A 14,983-nucleotide genomic window follows, 5' to 3' on the forward strand; every position below is an offset into this window, starting at 1 on the left:
CTCTGTAAAACAGACATTAATGAAAAGTTTTATGACATATATGGTAAAAAAAAATATTTTTATTTTCTTTCTTCTTCTCAAAATTTAATTCAATGTTTATTATGTCCTCAGATGCATCTTTTTTCCTCAAATAATAAAATAAAATAAAAGCAAAATAAAATTTTGATCTGCCAAGTCTTTCCAGGGTGACTGACAGTCATGTGGTTTAACAGGGAAAAAATATAACTCATATGCATTTTACTAAGAGTATTGATTTCTCTGAATTTTCAGAAATAGTTTAACATCCTTTGGAAGAGGAAAGCTAGGCAAATATGCATTCATTAGATACACATAGGAGAACTAATATATAAGAAGAAATTATTTCGTTTAGAGACAATTTAAATATTTGAAAAAAATCTGGTTACTGTTCCTCATTAATAAATTATATCATTTTCCCCAAATTCCTTAAAAATTGCAAACTTGTAAAGAGTAAAACCAGTGTTTAATTGTACATTTTGATCTGATAACTTTATTTTTTTTCATTTCAGATACCATACAAAATGGCACCTACATATTATATACATTTTCAGTTTCTAATGTAAGCATTCTTCCTTTGACACATAGTTTAATATATATTTTGTTAATGACTAGGTTATTCTTCTAAAATGGATTTTTTTTAAAAAAGGTGTTTACTTATACCTCCATATTTCAATGGAAAGCAGTGGAATAAATAATTCCATTGAATTGTTAAAGTATTGAATTGTAAGTAAGTTATTATGATACAATTACATATTTAAATATAGTAGGTAAGTTTGTGATCATGTTCTTGATGCACAGAAGTATCTAGACTTATTAAAGTTCTACATCTTATTTTAAAATGTTTCTGGGAAAAAAATTCAACATATTTAAAAATGTCTTCATGTATCAGTCACTGCAAAAATTGGTGTGGATTCTGGATCACAATGACAAAACTATTGTTGTTGTTATGTGCTGTCAAGTCAGACTTGACTCATAGTGACCCCTCCTTGGGTTTCTGAGGTGGTATCACTATGGAAGTAGATCACCCAACCTTCCTTCTGAGGAGTGGCTGGTGGGTTTGAACTGCCAGCCTTCTGGTTAGCAGTCAAGTGCCTTAGGCATTACACTACCAGAGCTCCCTGAACAAACTATACATACAGCTAAATGTTTTGAATAATTAATAACAATTTTTTTTGTAAATGTTGAACTTATTTGTGTATTCATTTTTACCAAAGTTAAGTTATTCCTCATTGATATTAGGGCTAGAATAAGAAGGGGTATATATGAGTTGCATTATCAATAATTTGGGTTATCTGTGAAACTAAATTTTGTGGAAAGTATACAAAAATAAAAATAAATAAATAAAACAATAAGATAACAGCAAGAATCACCAAGGGGTATTTTAGTGTCTACTCTTTAGCTGGGAAGACCTGGTGATAATGGAAGGTTAGATGTTTTTTTCTTCTACTTCTTTCACACCTCTATTGTTATTTCAGGTTTGTGTCCAAAGACTTCTTCCCTAACACTTCGTATTATATATATTTTTCAGAATAATTTAAATATTACATGTACTCATTCATCGTACCAGGAAGGAACTACTTTAGCATTTGAGACTATAAAAATCCTTGGGTTGACAGACTCTGTTACAGAAGTTACTGTGGCAGAAACAAATCAAGCAATGACTCTTCACACAAGTTTTACTTATGATGTCTCCAACAAGGTATATTAAATATTTTAGAATATTATAACTGACCTATACTCTCACATTTACTTTCCATAACCATTATGTACTTGGTGTTGTGATATTATCTTCCTTCATGATATGTATTATTACTCATACTTTCAGCCAATATTTCATTTTCAGCTCTGCCAATTTATAATTAGATAACAGCATTAATGGTTATCTTAGCCACTACTCAATCTCTATTTCAATTTTTCTTGAAATTCATTTCTAGTTGCCTTCCTAAGATATATATATATATATATATATATATATATATATATATTTACATACCCTTCTCTACTCTGAACTCCAATGTACACATCTATTGCATACAGAATGTTTTATCTTCACAAGTGAGACTTTAGAACATTGATTGAATCCACTTTTTTGGTAACGCTCCTTGCTTCCCCCATTCCACTTGAACTCTTCTTGTCTTCGAAATTTGTCTTCCTCTTTTCTGAGCTCACCTTTTTATTTACTTGCTTTCTTTCAAGTAGAATGTCTTCCTTATCTTGTCTCTTTTAATAAGTGTAGAGAAGGAAAAGGACTCTTAAAATTGGGTTCTATCCCAGTCCTGCTGTCTATGTATTTAGATGCATTAATTTGATCTCTCAGAATGTCCACCCCCTCATATGTAAGATGTAATATTAAACATAGTGTTGTTTTTGGTAATGAATTAATATATTTCAAATGTTACACAATAATAATTCAAAACAGGAAAGCTATTTTTATTGGCATTTACATTTCTACCATTAATGTATGACTAAATATAGTGATATTAGCATAAATAAATTATAAATTATTTGCGGTATAGAGTATTACCTTATAATATTTTTCTTAAATCTAACTTCAGCTCTCTTTCCTCTTATTTTTCATATAGCAAATATCAGAAAAATATGTAGTGATTATTTTAATTTAATAAACATACTGTAATTTGTAATTTCCTATCAGTGTAGTAAGAAATCAATATAAATTAAATTTAAAAAGCATTGAGAACTTTATGAATCTAACAAAGTTTATGAAGAGGGCCCAATATAAAATCATTTTTTATGGTTATATGTGAAGGCTTAATTAGCCTCTATGTTTATTTTTAAGCATATACAAACATATACATAGGCACTTGTAGATATAACTTCCTAATTCAGCTGCACTTAGGTTGATCTTTATATGAATTTTCTTATGAGTAAATTTGGAGGATATCCAAAAGTAAATTATCCAGAGGAAAATCTGCTTGGCATTAAATCCTGCTTGTTATTCCCAAGGTATGTGAGCAATAATGAAGCATAATGGAATATCCCAGTAATAGACATAATTCTGTACTAGAATATATATTCATAACTATCCTTCCTTTTTCCTTTTTTACATGTCATATTATTTCATCATTCAAACATTTTAAAAAGTGAATAAAATTAAAGATAAAACAAACCAAATTCATTGCCATCAAGTTGGATCCGACTGATAGAAACCCCTCCTTGTGTTTCTGAGGCGGTAACACTAAGGAAGTAGATTGCCCAACCTTCCTTCTGAGGAGTTTCTGGTGGGTTTGAACCATCAGCCTTCAGGTTAGCAGTCAAATGCCTTAAGCACTATGCCACCAGAACTCCCAAAATTGGGGATAAAAGGAAATAAATAGATATTTCCCTCCTCTGATTTTAAGAGCCTCCATATTAATCAAACTGGTCAATTTTTCTTCCTTGTATATTCCTTAAGGAAATAAATATATGTTTAATGCACAGTATGCCTAAAGCATTGTCATAGGTGATTCAAATTTCACATCTCATTCATTCTGCAAAGCAATTCTTGTCAGTAGATGCTATTTCCCTATTTAAAGGGAAGGGGATTGAGAATAATACAGGATATACCATGTGCCCAAGAATATACAAGCACTGAATGTCAAAAGTAAGAAGAGAACTCAAGTGTGGATGCAAAGACAATGCTCTTCTCAGTATTCTCTATACCTCTCAAAGCTTTACTATTAAATTTTCAATATTTAAACAATGATTTTTTTTTTCTGTCCTATTCCATTTCTGTTATATTCCACTTGAATACAGTTATTCCAGTACTATTTCAAACTATTAATTTGATTTGAGAAATGCTGTCACTGATGCATTTTATAAATGTTAAGTATTTCAACATTGTTCAATGATCAGAGATAACATAACAATATTTTTGTTTTCGAAGGTTCTCCTGATTTACAATCTCACTTTTAATCTTGGAAAAAGTTTTAAAGTTCAGTGGAATCAAATTTTTTCTGAAAATGAAAAGTTTACTTGTTACCCGGATGCAGACGGTGCAACTGAACTAAAGTGTAACCAACGTGGTTGTTTATGGGAAATGGTAATAAGAATTTAAAATATGACTCTGATATGACTTTCAACTAAGCATTTTAATGCAAAATTTAAATCTTATAATTTTAATTAGACAGTACCAAAACAAAAACACCAAACTCACTGCCATCAAGTTGATTCCAACACATAGCGACTCCCTTTCACATAGCGACTCCCTTTGGGTTTCCGAGGAAGTAAATCTTTATGGAAGTAGATTGCCCAGTCTTCACCTTTGGAAGCATTTGTAATTTGAAAATACACCACTGGTAGACAATTTATTTTTACTTTACATAAGACTCCAAAGATGAAGTTTCACAAAAGTCATGCTAAATGGTTGTATGGGTTTCTTTCCAGATATTATGTCATTAGAGGATATTGTTTAAAAAGCATTATGTTAAGGTCATGAACTTCTGATATTGAGTAACAGCTCTATTCCTTTAATTTCTGGTCTCCTATTTTCCCCATTTTTTAAACAGAAAAATGATGGCTTTGTATGGCAGATATTTTAACCAATGTTACAGGAAAAGGATATGGGAAGAGTCCCCTTTTGATTTTCAAATCCTAGGCTTTGTCATTTGGCTTTCTCATCTGAAAATCTATTTCATATAACCAAACGATGAAATGCGTGTGTTACTCCACTGAGAACGTCAAGACATAATAGCCAACAATTTCCCAGAAATAGCTACATATCCATGAGAGATATAGAAACTCTGCCTCCTGAAAAATTGCTTCAATTCTATTCCTTTGCTTGACAAAACAGCATAATATTTACAATTAGGGATTAGGGAAGAGTTGAAGAAGAAGAATGAGAGCAGATAAAATTTTGAGATTAAGGAAAGCCAAATAATAGTGAAGATTTTTTTTTTCCCATTTCTTCAGTATCTTCTGCTTACTGTGTACATCTCCAGTCAAATCCCCATTTTATTCAGAGCATGTGCACGTCAGACCACCACCAAAAGCAATCTAATGGATGAACATTAACAATTCATTTTACTAAAACAAAGCTATATTTTAAATATGGAAACGTGAACATAATTGCATAGTTTCTTAGGTTAAGTGAGTAGAACTTTAATGTTAGGATTTTAGGCATAAGACCATTAAATTTGATGACTTAGAGTACTTGTATGGATACTTGTGTTTCCTAAGACATTATTTATTCTTTGATTCATTTTAAAAAAAATATTTATTGAAATCTACAATCTTCTAGGCAAACCCAATAAGTCCTGCTGCTGTGATGGAGCTTATAGTCTACTGTGTGAAACAAACACATAATAGAAAATTCTGTTATGTTATAGAAGTACTATGGATGGAAATAAAGCAGGAAAAGGGAGGAGACAAATACCAAATACGTAATTTAAAGATTGGATAAGGAAGCTTTCTTTAAGAAAGTAACATTTTTTAATAAAGATTTGAAGGAAAAGGAAAAAGAGAATGATAATGCAGAGAGACAACAAATCAACCTAAAGAGAACCTGAAGTGAAAATGTACCTAGTATAGTCCACAGGCAGCAAGGAGGCTAGTGTGCCTGAAATGGAATGAGTGAGGGGAACCAAAGCATGAGATGTTATCATATCCATATGGAAACAGATATTGTACATCACTTAGGCCAATTTTAGGATTATGATTTTTACTCTGTGATAAGATACTAATGAAGAGTTTTGAACAATTATTGTTCATTTTAACGACTGCTGTATTGTATTGTCCTGTAACAGCCTCTTATAGGAACAAAGCAGGGAGACCTGATAAAAGACTGTTGCAATGATCAAGGCAAAATAGCATTCAAATGGGGCCAGCGTAGTGATGGTAAAAGAGTAAGAAATAATTTTCTTTTCTCCATATTTTTAAGATAAAGCTAATGGGTTTATTAGTTCATTGCATATAGAATATAAGAGAAAAAGAAGAATAAGGAATGCCTAAGGGTTTGTGTGTGTGTGTTGTTGTTGCTTGAATAAGTACAAGGAAGAGGAAGTTGATATTAATAGACATTGGAAGGCTGTGGGAAGAGCAGGCTTAGAGAAGAGTTATGCTTTGGACAAAGTAAGGTTCAGAAGCCCAGCAGAAATCTAAACTGTGAGTTGTAGTTAAGTTAAAGAAATTCAGAATTTTATCTCCCAGATGTGTTATACAATTTAAAGCCAGCATATGTATAATTTTTAAAGCCATACAATGAGATAAGATCATCAAGGGAAGGAGCTTGGAGTGAAAAGAAAAGAAGTTCCAAGGCTAAATCTAGATAATCTTAACTTTTATTGTCAGGGAAATTAGGAGAAACAAGAAAAGAGACTGAGAAAGAATGGCAAAGAATTAGGTTGAAAACAAAAAGGAATTTTTGTTTTGGAAGTCAAGTGACTGAAGCATTTCAAGAAGGTAGACATAATCAACTGTGCAAATTATGCTTATAAGCCAGTTAAATGAAGAACAATGCTTACATTTAGATTTGGCAACATGGAATTTTTGAAATCTTGACAAGAGTAATATTGATGGAGTGCTGAGAGTAAAAGGTTGGCTACAATTAGTTCAAGTGTGAATCAAGATTACAATTGGGGAAAACAAGTATAGTGAAGTATTCTATGTTTTGTTGTAAAGAAAATAGAGGTATATGGCTGCAAATGGAGAAGTTTGTGAAGTGAAAGTTTCTTTTATTTTCTTTCTTCTTTTTCTTTAATTGAGAGAAGTAACAAAATGTTGTTAAGAATGATTAGTAATGAGTGAAATATGAGTGATGGAGGAGAGCAGAGGATTGTGAGAGAGATGTTCTTGTAGGCAAGAAGGCATAGGATTGGGAGCGTAAAGAAACTGGATCACCTTGAATCCATACAGTACATATCTTTTGTATCTTGTGAGGGGAGGTGATATATATCAAGTTGTAACCTTCGTACTGCTAAAATGCATAAATGTATTTGGGGAAGGGTAAGTTTGAGAATAATAATTTTGAAAAGTACTCAAACATACATTGTACATTTAATCAATTATATATTACTTGGGTGGGCCAACTTTAGTCTATGTTGTTGTTATTTGCCATCGAGTCAGACCTGACTCATAGCGACCCCTCCTTGTGTTTCCTAGGCAGTATCACTACGGAAGTGATTGTTCAACTTTCCTTCTGAGGAGTGCCTGGTGGGTTTGAACTGCTAGCCTTCTGGTTAGCAGTCAAGTGCCTTAGGCACTGGTCTTTAAAATGTTTCCCTAAATTAAGTAACCAGATTATTTTCATACTAATTACAAAAAATAGCATTGTTGATGGTAATTTCAATAAGAAAAATAAATGAGAATAACTGTAATGAGAAAGAGGAAATGACACTATAATGAACAATATCTATGGGGGAGACATAGACAAGCTTTACAATTTTCCAAAGTCAATCCTATTCTTGTTTCTATTGGTGTACATTTCATGCACTGAATTTGGAATGAGTGTTGTACTATGCATTTCAGTTTAAGTTGTTTAAGTTGAATGTAATATCTGAGTCAACTCACCGCTGTGGAGTCAGATGTGACTCATAGCGACCCCTCCTTGGGTTTCCGAGGCAGTATCACTATGGAAGTAAATTGCCCCATCTTTCTTCCAAGGAGTGGCTGGTGGGTTTGAACTACCAGCCTTCTGGTTAGCAGTCAAATGCCTTAGGCACTATGCCACCAGAGCTCCTAGTATCTGAGTAATTTAAACAAAATAAGAACTACATATCTCTCATAAAAATTAATTCCAGTCCTAATATACAAGCATTTCAATGTCCATCACTGTCCCTGGATCCTCCATTTGGTTTTCACCCTCAAAGTTGCATCATGGCTCCAGCCATTATATTGACATTCTGGACATATAGAACAAGGGTGGTGGAAGGACAAAAAAAAAAAAAAAAAACCAACTCATTGCCATAGAGTCAATTCGACTCATAGTGATCCCTCCCTGGGTTTCTGAGGAGGTATCTCTATGGAAGTAGATTGCCCAATCTTCCTTCCAAGGGTGTGGTTGGTGAGTTTGAACTGCTAGCCTTCTGGTTAGTAGTCAAATGCCTTAGGCATTACACCACCAGAGCTCCTGGAAGCACAAAAGGCATCCTGATAATTTAATCAGCTTATCCCCCTTTCTATCAAGGAGCTGTCAGGGTCATTCATAATTTAAGCAAAAGTCTTGGAAATGTTTTCACTGAGCACATTGTTGCTCCCAACAATAAAATGATTTACTAAATAAAGAAGATGATAAGAATGGATCATAATAAGGAAACTTGCCTCAGTGGCACATATAATCATTCTTTGTCTTAGGCTGTAGCTCTCATCCCCATATAAACCAATCAATCCAAATATTCTATAAATATTTTAGTATAAGGTGTATAAGATCACATAATAGGTATTTTCTGTTGTCATTGTAAATCTATTTTTCTATTAAACATTAGAATTTGCAAATCAGCCACTGTTGTTGTTGACGCTGTTAGATAACATTGAGTTGCCTCTAACTCATAATAACCATACGTGTAACAGAAGAAAATGTTACCTAGTCCCCCGTCACCTTCACAATCGTTGTTATGTTTGAGCCATTGTTGCAGCCTAAAAATAGGTCTAAAACTTATTTTTTAAAATCCAATATTGTAATACTGCATATCTGTCAGTGAACATATGTTTCGTTTTTCAGACTTCTTTTAGTTCCAGAGCACCTGAGTGTTATTTTCCTAGACAAAACAACCCTTATGTGGTCAATGCCATCAGTTATTCATCAACGGGTATAACAGCTGCCCTACGGTTGAATACTGCTAATGCTCGGATCACATTACCTTCTGTGCCTATCTCGACTCTTCAAGTGGAGGTGAAATATCACAAAAATGATATGCTGCAATTTAAGGTATGATTAATATAAACTGTGCCAATACTTGACTCATCTTTTGAGAGGAGATTTTTTTTAATAGGTTGTTGTTGTTGTTGTTTGCTGTCGAGTCGGCCCCGACTCATAGCGACCCCTCCTTGGGTTTCCGAGGCAGTATCACTACGGAAGTAGGATTGCCCAACCTTCCTTCCGAGGAGTGGCTGGTGGGTTTGAACCGCCAGCCTTCTAGTGAGCAGTCAAGTGCCTTAGGCACTATGCTACCAGAGCTCCTTTTAATAGATTAGGTGCTTGGAATTATAATATAGATATTAATGTTTAGTAATTGGTTTGATAACATACTCATTTTATAAAAACAGTTATTTTTTCTTTATTCTTTAGCATGGTGAATAATTAAATGCTCACTCAACAAATGTAGCTTGCTATTTTTTTTAATTTTATGAAAAATTAAATATATAGTGATTTTTAAAATATTTCAGTTATTGCTATAAAAGGAACAAGCATGTCCCTGAAAAACGAACTATGTTGATAATCTGATTAAAGTGAGCTAAACAGAATAATTATTATTTCCATAATTTTAAAATAGTGGTTTGATTTTTTTTGCTCAATGAAATGATACATGCAAAAGAAATAATGTTTTCAACATTTAAAGTTGGAAATATTTTACTTAAGAACTCCAAGAGAACTCTTTAAGAATACTATTAGAAATAAGAAGATAGATAGGCAAAAAAAAAGCACAAAAAATGAAATCCCTCAAAATGATTATTTCCTATATATGATCCTTCACCAATTAGAAGCTGAAAGTTGGCCAATCCCAATAACAAATGGAAACAATCAAATAAACAAGGAGAACATAAAAAAATTAAAAAAAAAAAAATCATAGGAATAAGTGGTCTGTCTGTAAGTGAAAAAAAAAAAAACTGATAAAAAGTGTCTGTAGATATATGAAGTAAATCCTAAGAAAGACTAAAAGTCAGTTTTTTAAATAAAAATAATATATTAAATTAAAAAGTTAGTTTTTAATTAATTTTCAGTTTATGTCTTTAAAGTGTTCTTAATATAAATTTCAAAGGAATTTATTTTGAGACTTCGTAATATAATCCTTAAGTATAGTTGGAAAGATAACTATATGACAACAGATAAAACGTGAAAGGGTGGTGGAAATTTACATAATTAAAACAATTGTAGAGACAGAATTGTCTGACAGTTCATTTTAATCAGATGTCAAAAAAGCATGAAAGACACACTTACAGACACACACATACATAGCTCTACTACAAAGCAATGCAAACATGACAAACTAATAATAAATTGATTATTCAATTATCTATTGGAAACCCAGTAGGGGTTGCTATGAGTCAGGGCTGACTCACTGACACATAATGACAACAACATGTAGGAAAAAATGACTTGCCTCAAAACATATGGTAAAATAAAATATGTGAGTTGCATGTGAAAAAGAAATAAAACAAAATGATAGAAAAATAATTTGATACATATTTAATTTTTGTTGGGTTAGTAAAATCTTTGCAACCACAAATACAAAGTTGTAAATTCCATAAAGATCAATATATTTTCTAAATAAAACTTAAATGTATTCCAATTCAGAAAACACCATAAACAATTAGAAAAAATAGGTAAATATCTGATACAAATATTACAAAAGATAAAACTTTTACTCTTAACATCAAGAAAAATACTATGATCTCATAATCAGACATTTAACAGAAAAAAAATAAAATTTAAAATGGAAATGTTAAAATATTTACACTCATTAAAACACAAGGGAACAAAAAGAAAAAAAATTCAAAGAAATATAAATGTCAAATAATTGTATAGAAAAAGGTGAAACCTCACTAGCAAGGAAATTAAATGACAATTAAAAACAGATGTTTTTAAGGTTTGAATAAATTGGCATTCAATTATGTGTTTTTGTGAGAATATATATTAGTACAATAATCTGGAGAGCAGTTTGCTAGTAAATATCATGAACCCAAAAGTATTTGTACTCTATGATATATTAATCATATTACTAAAAAAATTTACTGAAAAATAACTAAAGGCATTATAAATATTAACAAGCAATAACATTCACAACAACATTATACAGATGACAAAATATATTGGGACAGCTTGTGTCTAATCATGATGGTATAAATAATTTTGGTATATGTCTATAATAGAATTTTCAGCTCTAAAATTTTTTTTCAAGATTTTTCAATGTATGGAAAATTAACAAAAAATTATCAAAATAAAAGTACAAATAATAACAAATGTTTTTCCATTATGTATGCATATATATTTTATATAGATACATTAGCCATGAGTTTAGAATTAGGAATTATATAGGCAATAATTTTAAGTATTCTTATTAATCATTAGTTCAATTATTAATGATGTTTAAATAATATGTCAATAATAAGAGGAAACACTATCTAGTTCCATTATCTCTCTGCAATAGATTTATGATCCCCAAAATAAGAGATATGAAGTTCCAGTACCATTAAACATTCCAACTACTCCAACAAGTACTTATGAAAACAGACTTTATGATGTTGAAATCAAGGAAAATCCTTTTGGCATCCAGATTCGTAGGAGAAGCACTGGAAGAGTTATGTGAGTGATTGAATTATTTCATATGAAGGCTATTTTAATTGTGATTGGAACACAGATGGAAATATGATTTTTTTTTCACAGCCATCACTGTTCTAGAATAACATCACACTAAGATAATGGAAGCAGTATTAAGCAGCTTGACCTAATTTAATGTTTCTAAGCTAAACAATTAGCACACCCATGGGATGATCATACATTTATCTAAAATTTAATTTATATTAAATGTAAATTGATGTAGTTGATTTCATAATTAAATATCAGAATCATTCCTCTAGCTAAGGAGAGAAGCAAAGCCAAAAATCCTCTTGAAAAGCATGGGTAGGGGTGAAAGATGAAAAATTGGAAAGTGAATTATGTCAATATTTTATTAGAACTGTTAATATTGGAGTTTATTGCAATTGGAATCTGATAAAGTCAATAATAGCTCTATCAATTATTAATGAAAAGAAATTATGATAGTTACTTCTAGATACATTTTTCAGTTATAATTAATAAATTTAATTTAGAAAATTTTATGTCTTAATTTTATTCCAAAACTATAACAACTATTTTAAAATAATTTTATATAAATTAAGCTTGTGATATCATCATTTAAACATGTTATTGTAAAGCCTGATATAAATAATGAAGAAAATTATGTCCATATTTAAAAAATAATTTTCTTGTAACAGTATTTTTCTACAAAAGGATGAAAAGCTAAGTCATTTTTAAAAAAAAAAAATGTCCTGGGACAAAAGCATTATTTATATGGGAATCATTATTCTCTAAAAAAATACTAATGCTGTCAGGGATAGGATAAGATCTATACACCTACAAGAAAGACCAGTTAACACTACTATTATTCAAATTTATGCACCAACCACTGACACCAAAGATGAGGAAATTGAAGATATTTATCAACTTCTGCAGTCTGAAATTGACTGAACATGCAATCAAGATGTGCTAATTATTACTGGTGACTGGAATGCAAAAGTTGGAAACAAAAAAATCACCAGCAGTTGGAAAATTTGTCCTTGGTGATAGAAATAACACTTGAGATTGCGATATAATATTGCAAGACCAAGGACTTATTCATTGCAAATACATATTTTCAACAACACAAATGGCAGATATACACATGGATTTTGTTAGATGAAGTACACAGGAATCAGACTGACTACATCTGTGGCAAGAAGTGATGGAAAAGCTCAGTATTTTTAACCAAAACAAGGCCAGGAGCTGATTGTAGAACAGACCATCAACTTCTAATATGCAAGTTCAAGTTGAAGTTGAAGATAATTAAAACAAGTCCACAAGAGCCAAAATTTGACCTTGAATATATCCCTCCTGAATTTAGAGACCATCTAAAAAACAGATTTGATGCACTGAACACCAATGAACAAAAACCAGAAGAATTGTGAAATAACATCAAGAACATCATCCATAAAGAAAGTGAAGCATCATTAAAAAGACAGAAAAGGAAGAAAAGACCAAAATGGAAGACAGAAGAGACTCTGAAACTTGCCCTTGCATGCAGAGTAGCTAAAGCAAGTGGAAGAAATGACAAGATAAAAGAGCTGAACAGATTTAAAACAGCAGCTTGAAAAGACAAAGTCAATTACTTTAATGAAATGTGCAAAGACCTAGAGTTAGAAAACCAAAAGGGAAGAACACGTTCAGCTTTTTACAAGCTGAAATAATTGAAGAAAATGTTTAAGCCATGAGGTGAAATACTGAAAGATTCTATTGGTAAAATATTGAATGATGCAGGAAACATCAAAAGAAGATGGAAGGAAAACACAGAGTCACTGTACCGAAAAGAATTGGTCGATATTCATCCATTTCAGGAGGTGGAATATGATCAAGAGCAAATAGTATTGAAGGAAGAAGTTGAAGCTGCAATGAAGGAGGTGGCAAAACACAAGGCTCCAGGAATTGACAGAATACCCATTGAGATGTTTCAACAAATGGATGCCTCACTGGAACTACTCACTTGGCTATGCCAGGAGATTTGGAAGACAGCTACCTGGACAATTGACTGAAAGAGATCCATAATCCATTCCAAAGAAAGGTGATCTCACAGAATGTGGAAATTATCGAACAATATCATTAATGCTGCACACAAGTAAAATCTTACTGAAGATACTTCAAAAATGGTTGCAGCAGTATATTGACAGAACTTCCAGAAATGCAGGCTGGATTCAGAAGAGGGCATGGAATGAAGATGTCTCCCTGGGGACTAAGGTTTGCCTGACACAAGCCATGGTATCGCCTCATATGTATGTGAGAGCTGGACAATGAATAAGGAAGACCAAAGAAGAGTCGATGCCTTTGAGTTTTGGTGTTGGCTAAGAATGCTGAAAGTATCATGAACTGCTAAAAGAACTAACAAATCGGTCCTGGAAGAAGTTTAGTCGAAATGCTTCTTAGCCGCAAGAATGGCTAGACTTCATCTCACCTACTTTGATCATGTTGTAAGAAGAGACCATTGCCTGGAGAAGGATATCATGCTTGGTAAGGTGAATGGTAGACAAAAAGGGGAAAGGCCCTCAATGAGATGGATTGACACAGTGGCTGCAACGATGGGCTCAAGTATAACAGGGATTGTGAAGCTGGTGCAGGACCAGGCAGTGTTTCGTTCTGCTGTTCATGGGGTCACCATGAGTCAGAGACGACTCGATGGCACCTAACAACAACAACATTCTCTAAAAATATTTTCTTAAAAAAATTGACGTGAGAAACTTAAACAAGTCCCAAATCTTTGAATACTTATACTTCCTCTCCCTGTTATAATGGCTTACTTTTCTTCCTCCTTTATGTTCTTGTAAATTATTAGCAAAACAATAAATTCTTTGTGACACATTTTTCTAAATATATTTCTTCATAAGCATCAATTTTTTATAAGTACAAAATAAAAGAAGAAAACTGTTTTTAATAACTGGGGTAGTGATTAGGGAGAATTTGGGATTTAAATAATAATTAAGCCATACATTTATATTTTAGATTGATTTAGTTATATTCTTTGTATAGAAAACTTTTATCATTATTATCTCTAAAGTTTGAGAAAATTGAGAACTTTCCATTTGTAGGTCACAAATATTACTGAGTTATATATAAACTCACTCACTGCTATCAAGTCAGATCTGACTCATAGAGGCCCCTCCTTTGGTTTCCAAGGCAGTATCACTAAGGAAGTAAATTGCCCAAACTTCCTTCCAAGGAGGGGCTGATGGGTTTGAACTGCCAGACTTCTGGTTAGCAGGCAAGTGCCTTAGGCACTATGTCACCTATGTCATCAGAACTCCTAATCATATATAAGTATATATAATTAAAAAAAAAAATCAATGCAAGTCTAAGGAAAACCATATATAATCATATTATACAAACTATGATAAATAATATGATTAATGCTGAATATATTAAATTTATTTTACATACTCATTTACTTATCCAAAAACTAAAGTGTATTGGTATAATTATTTCCATTTGGGACATGGGTACAATAAAGGACATAAAGAAAAGAAATTATTG

General features: G+C 32.0%; 1 protein-coding gene across 1 annotated transcript in view; it reads left to right on the forward strand.

Moving 5' to 3' along the window:
- Positions 1 to 14,983, forward strand: part of SI (sucrase-isomaltase) — a 147,613-nt gene that overhangs the window by 75,141 nt on the left and 57,489 nt on the right. Inside the window, exons 22-26 of the mRNA XM_007948724.1 lie at positions 528 to 577; positions 1,547 to 1,717; positions 3,902 to 4,057; positions 8,672 to 8,878; positions 11,319 to 11,473. Coding sequence (XP_007946915.1) covers positions 528 to 577; positions 1,547 to 1,717; positions 3,902 to 4,057; positions 8,672 to 8,878; positions 11,319 to 11,473 — 739 coding nt within the window. The remainder of the gene's footprint in view (positions 1 to 527; positions 578 to 1,546; positions 1,718 to 3,901; positions 4,058 to 8,671; positions 8,879 to 11,318; positions 11,474 to 14,983) is intronic.

Source organism: Orycteropus afer, unplaced genomic scaffold, assembly GCF_000298275.1.
Source record: "Orycteropus afer afer isolate SDZICR_OR568_19922 unplaced genomic scaffold, OryAfe1.0 scaffold00220, whole genome shotgun sequence".
Taxonomy (NCBI): domain Eukaryota; kingdom Metazoa; phylum Chordata; class Mammalia; order Tubulidentata; family Orycteropodidae; genus Orycteropus; species Orycteropus afer.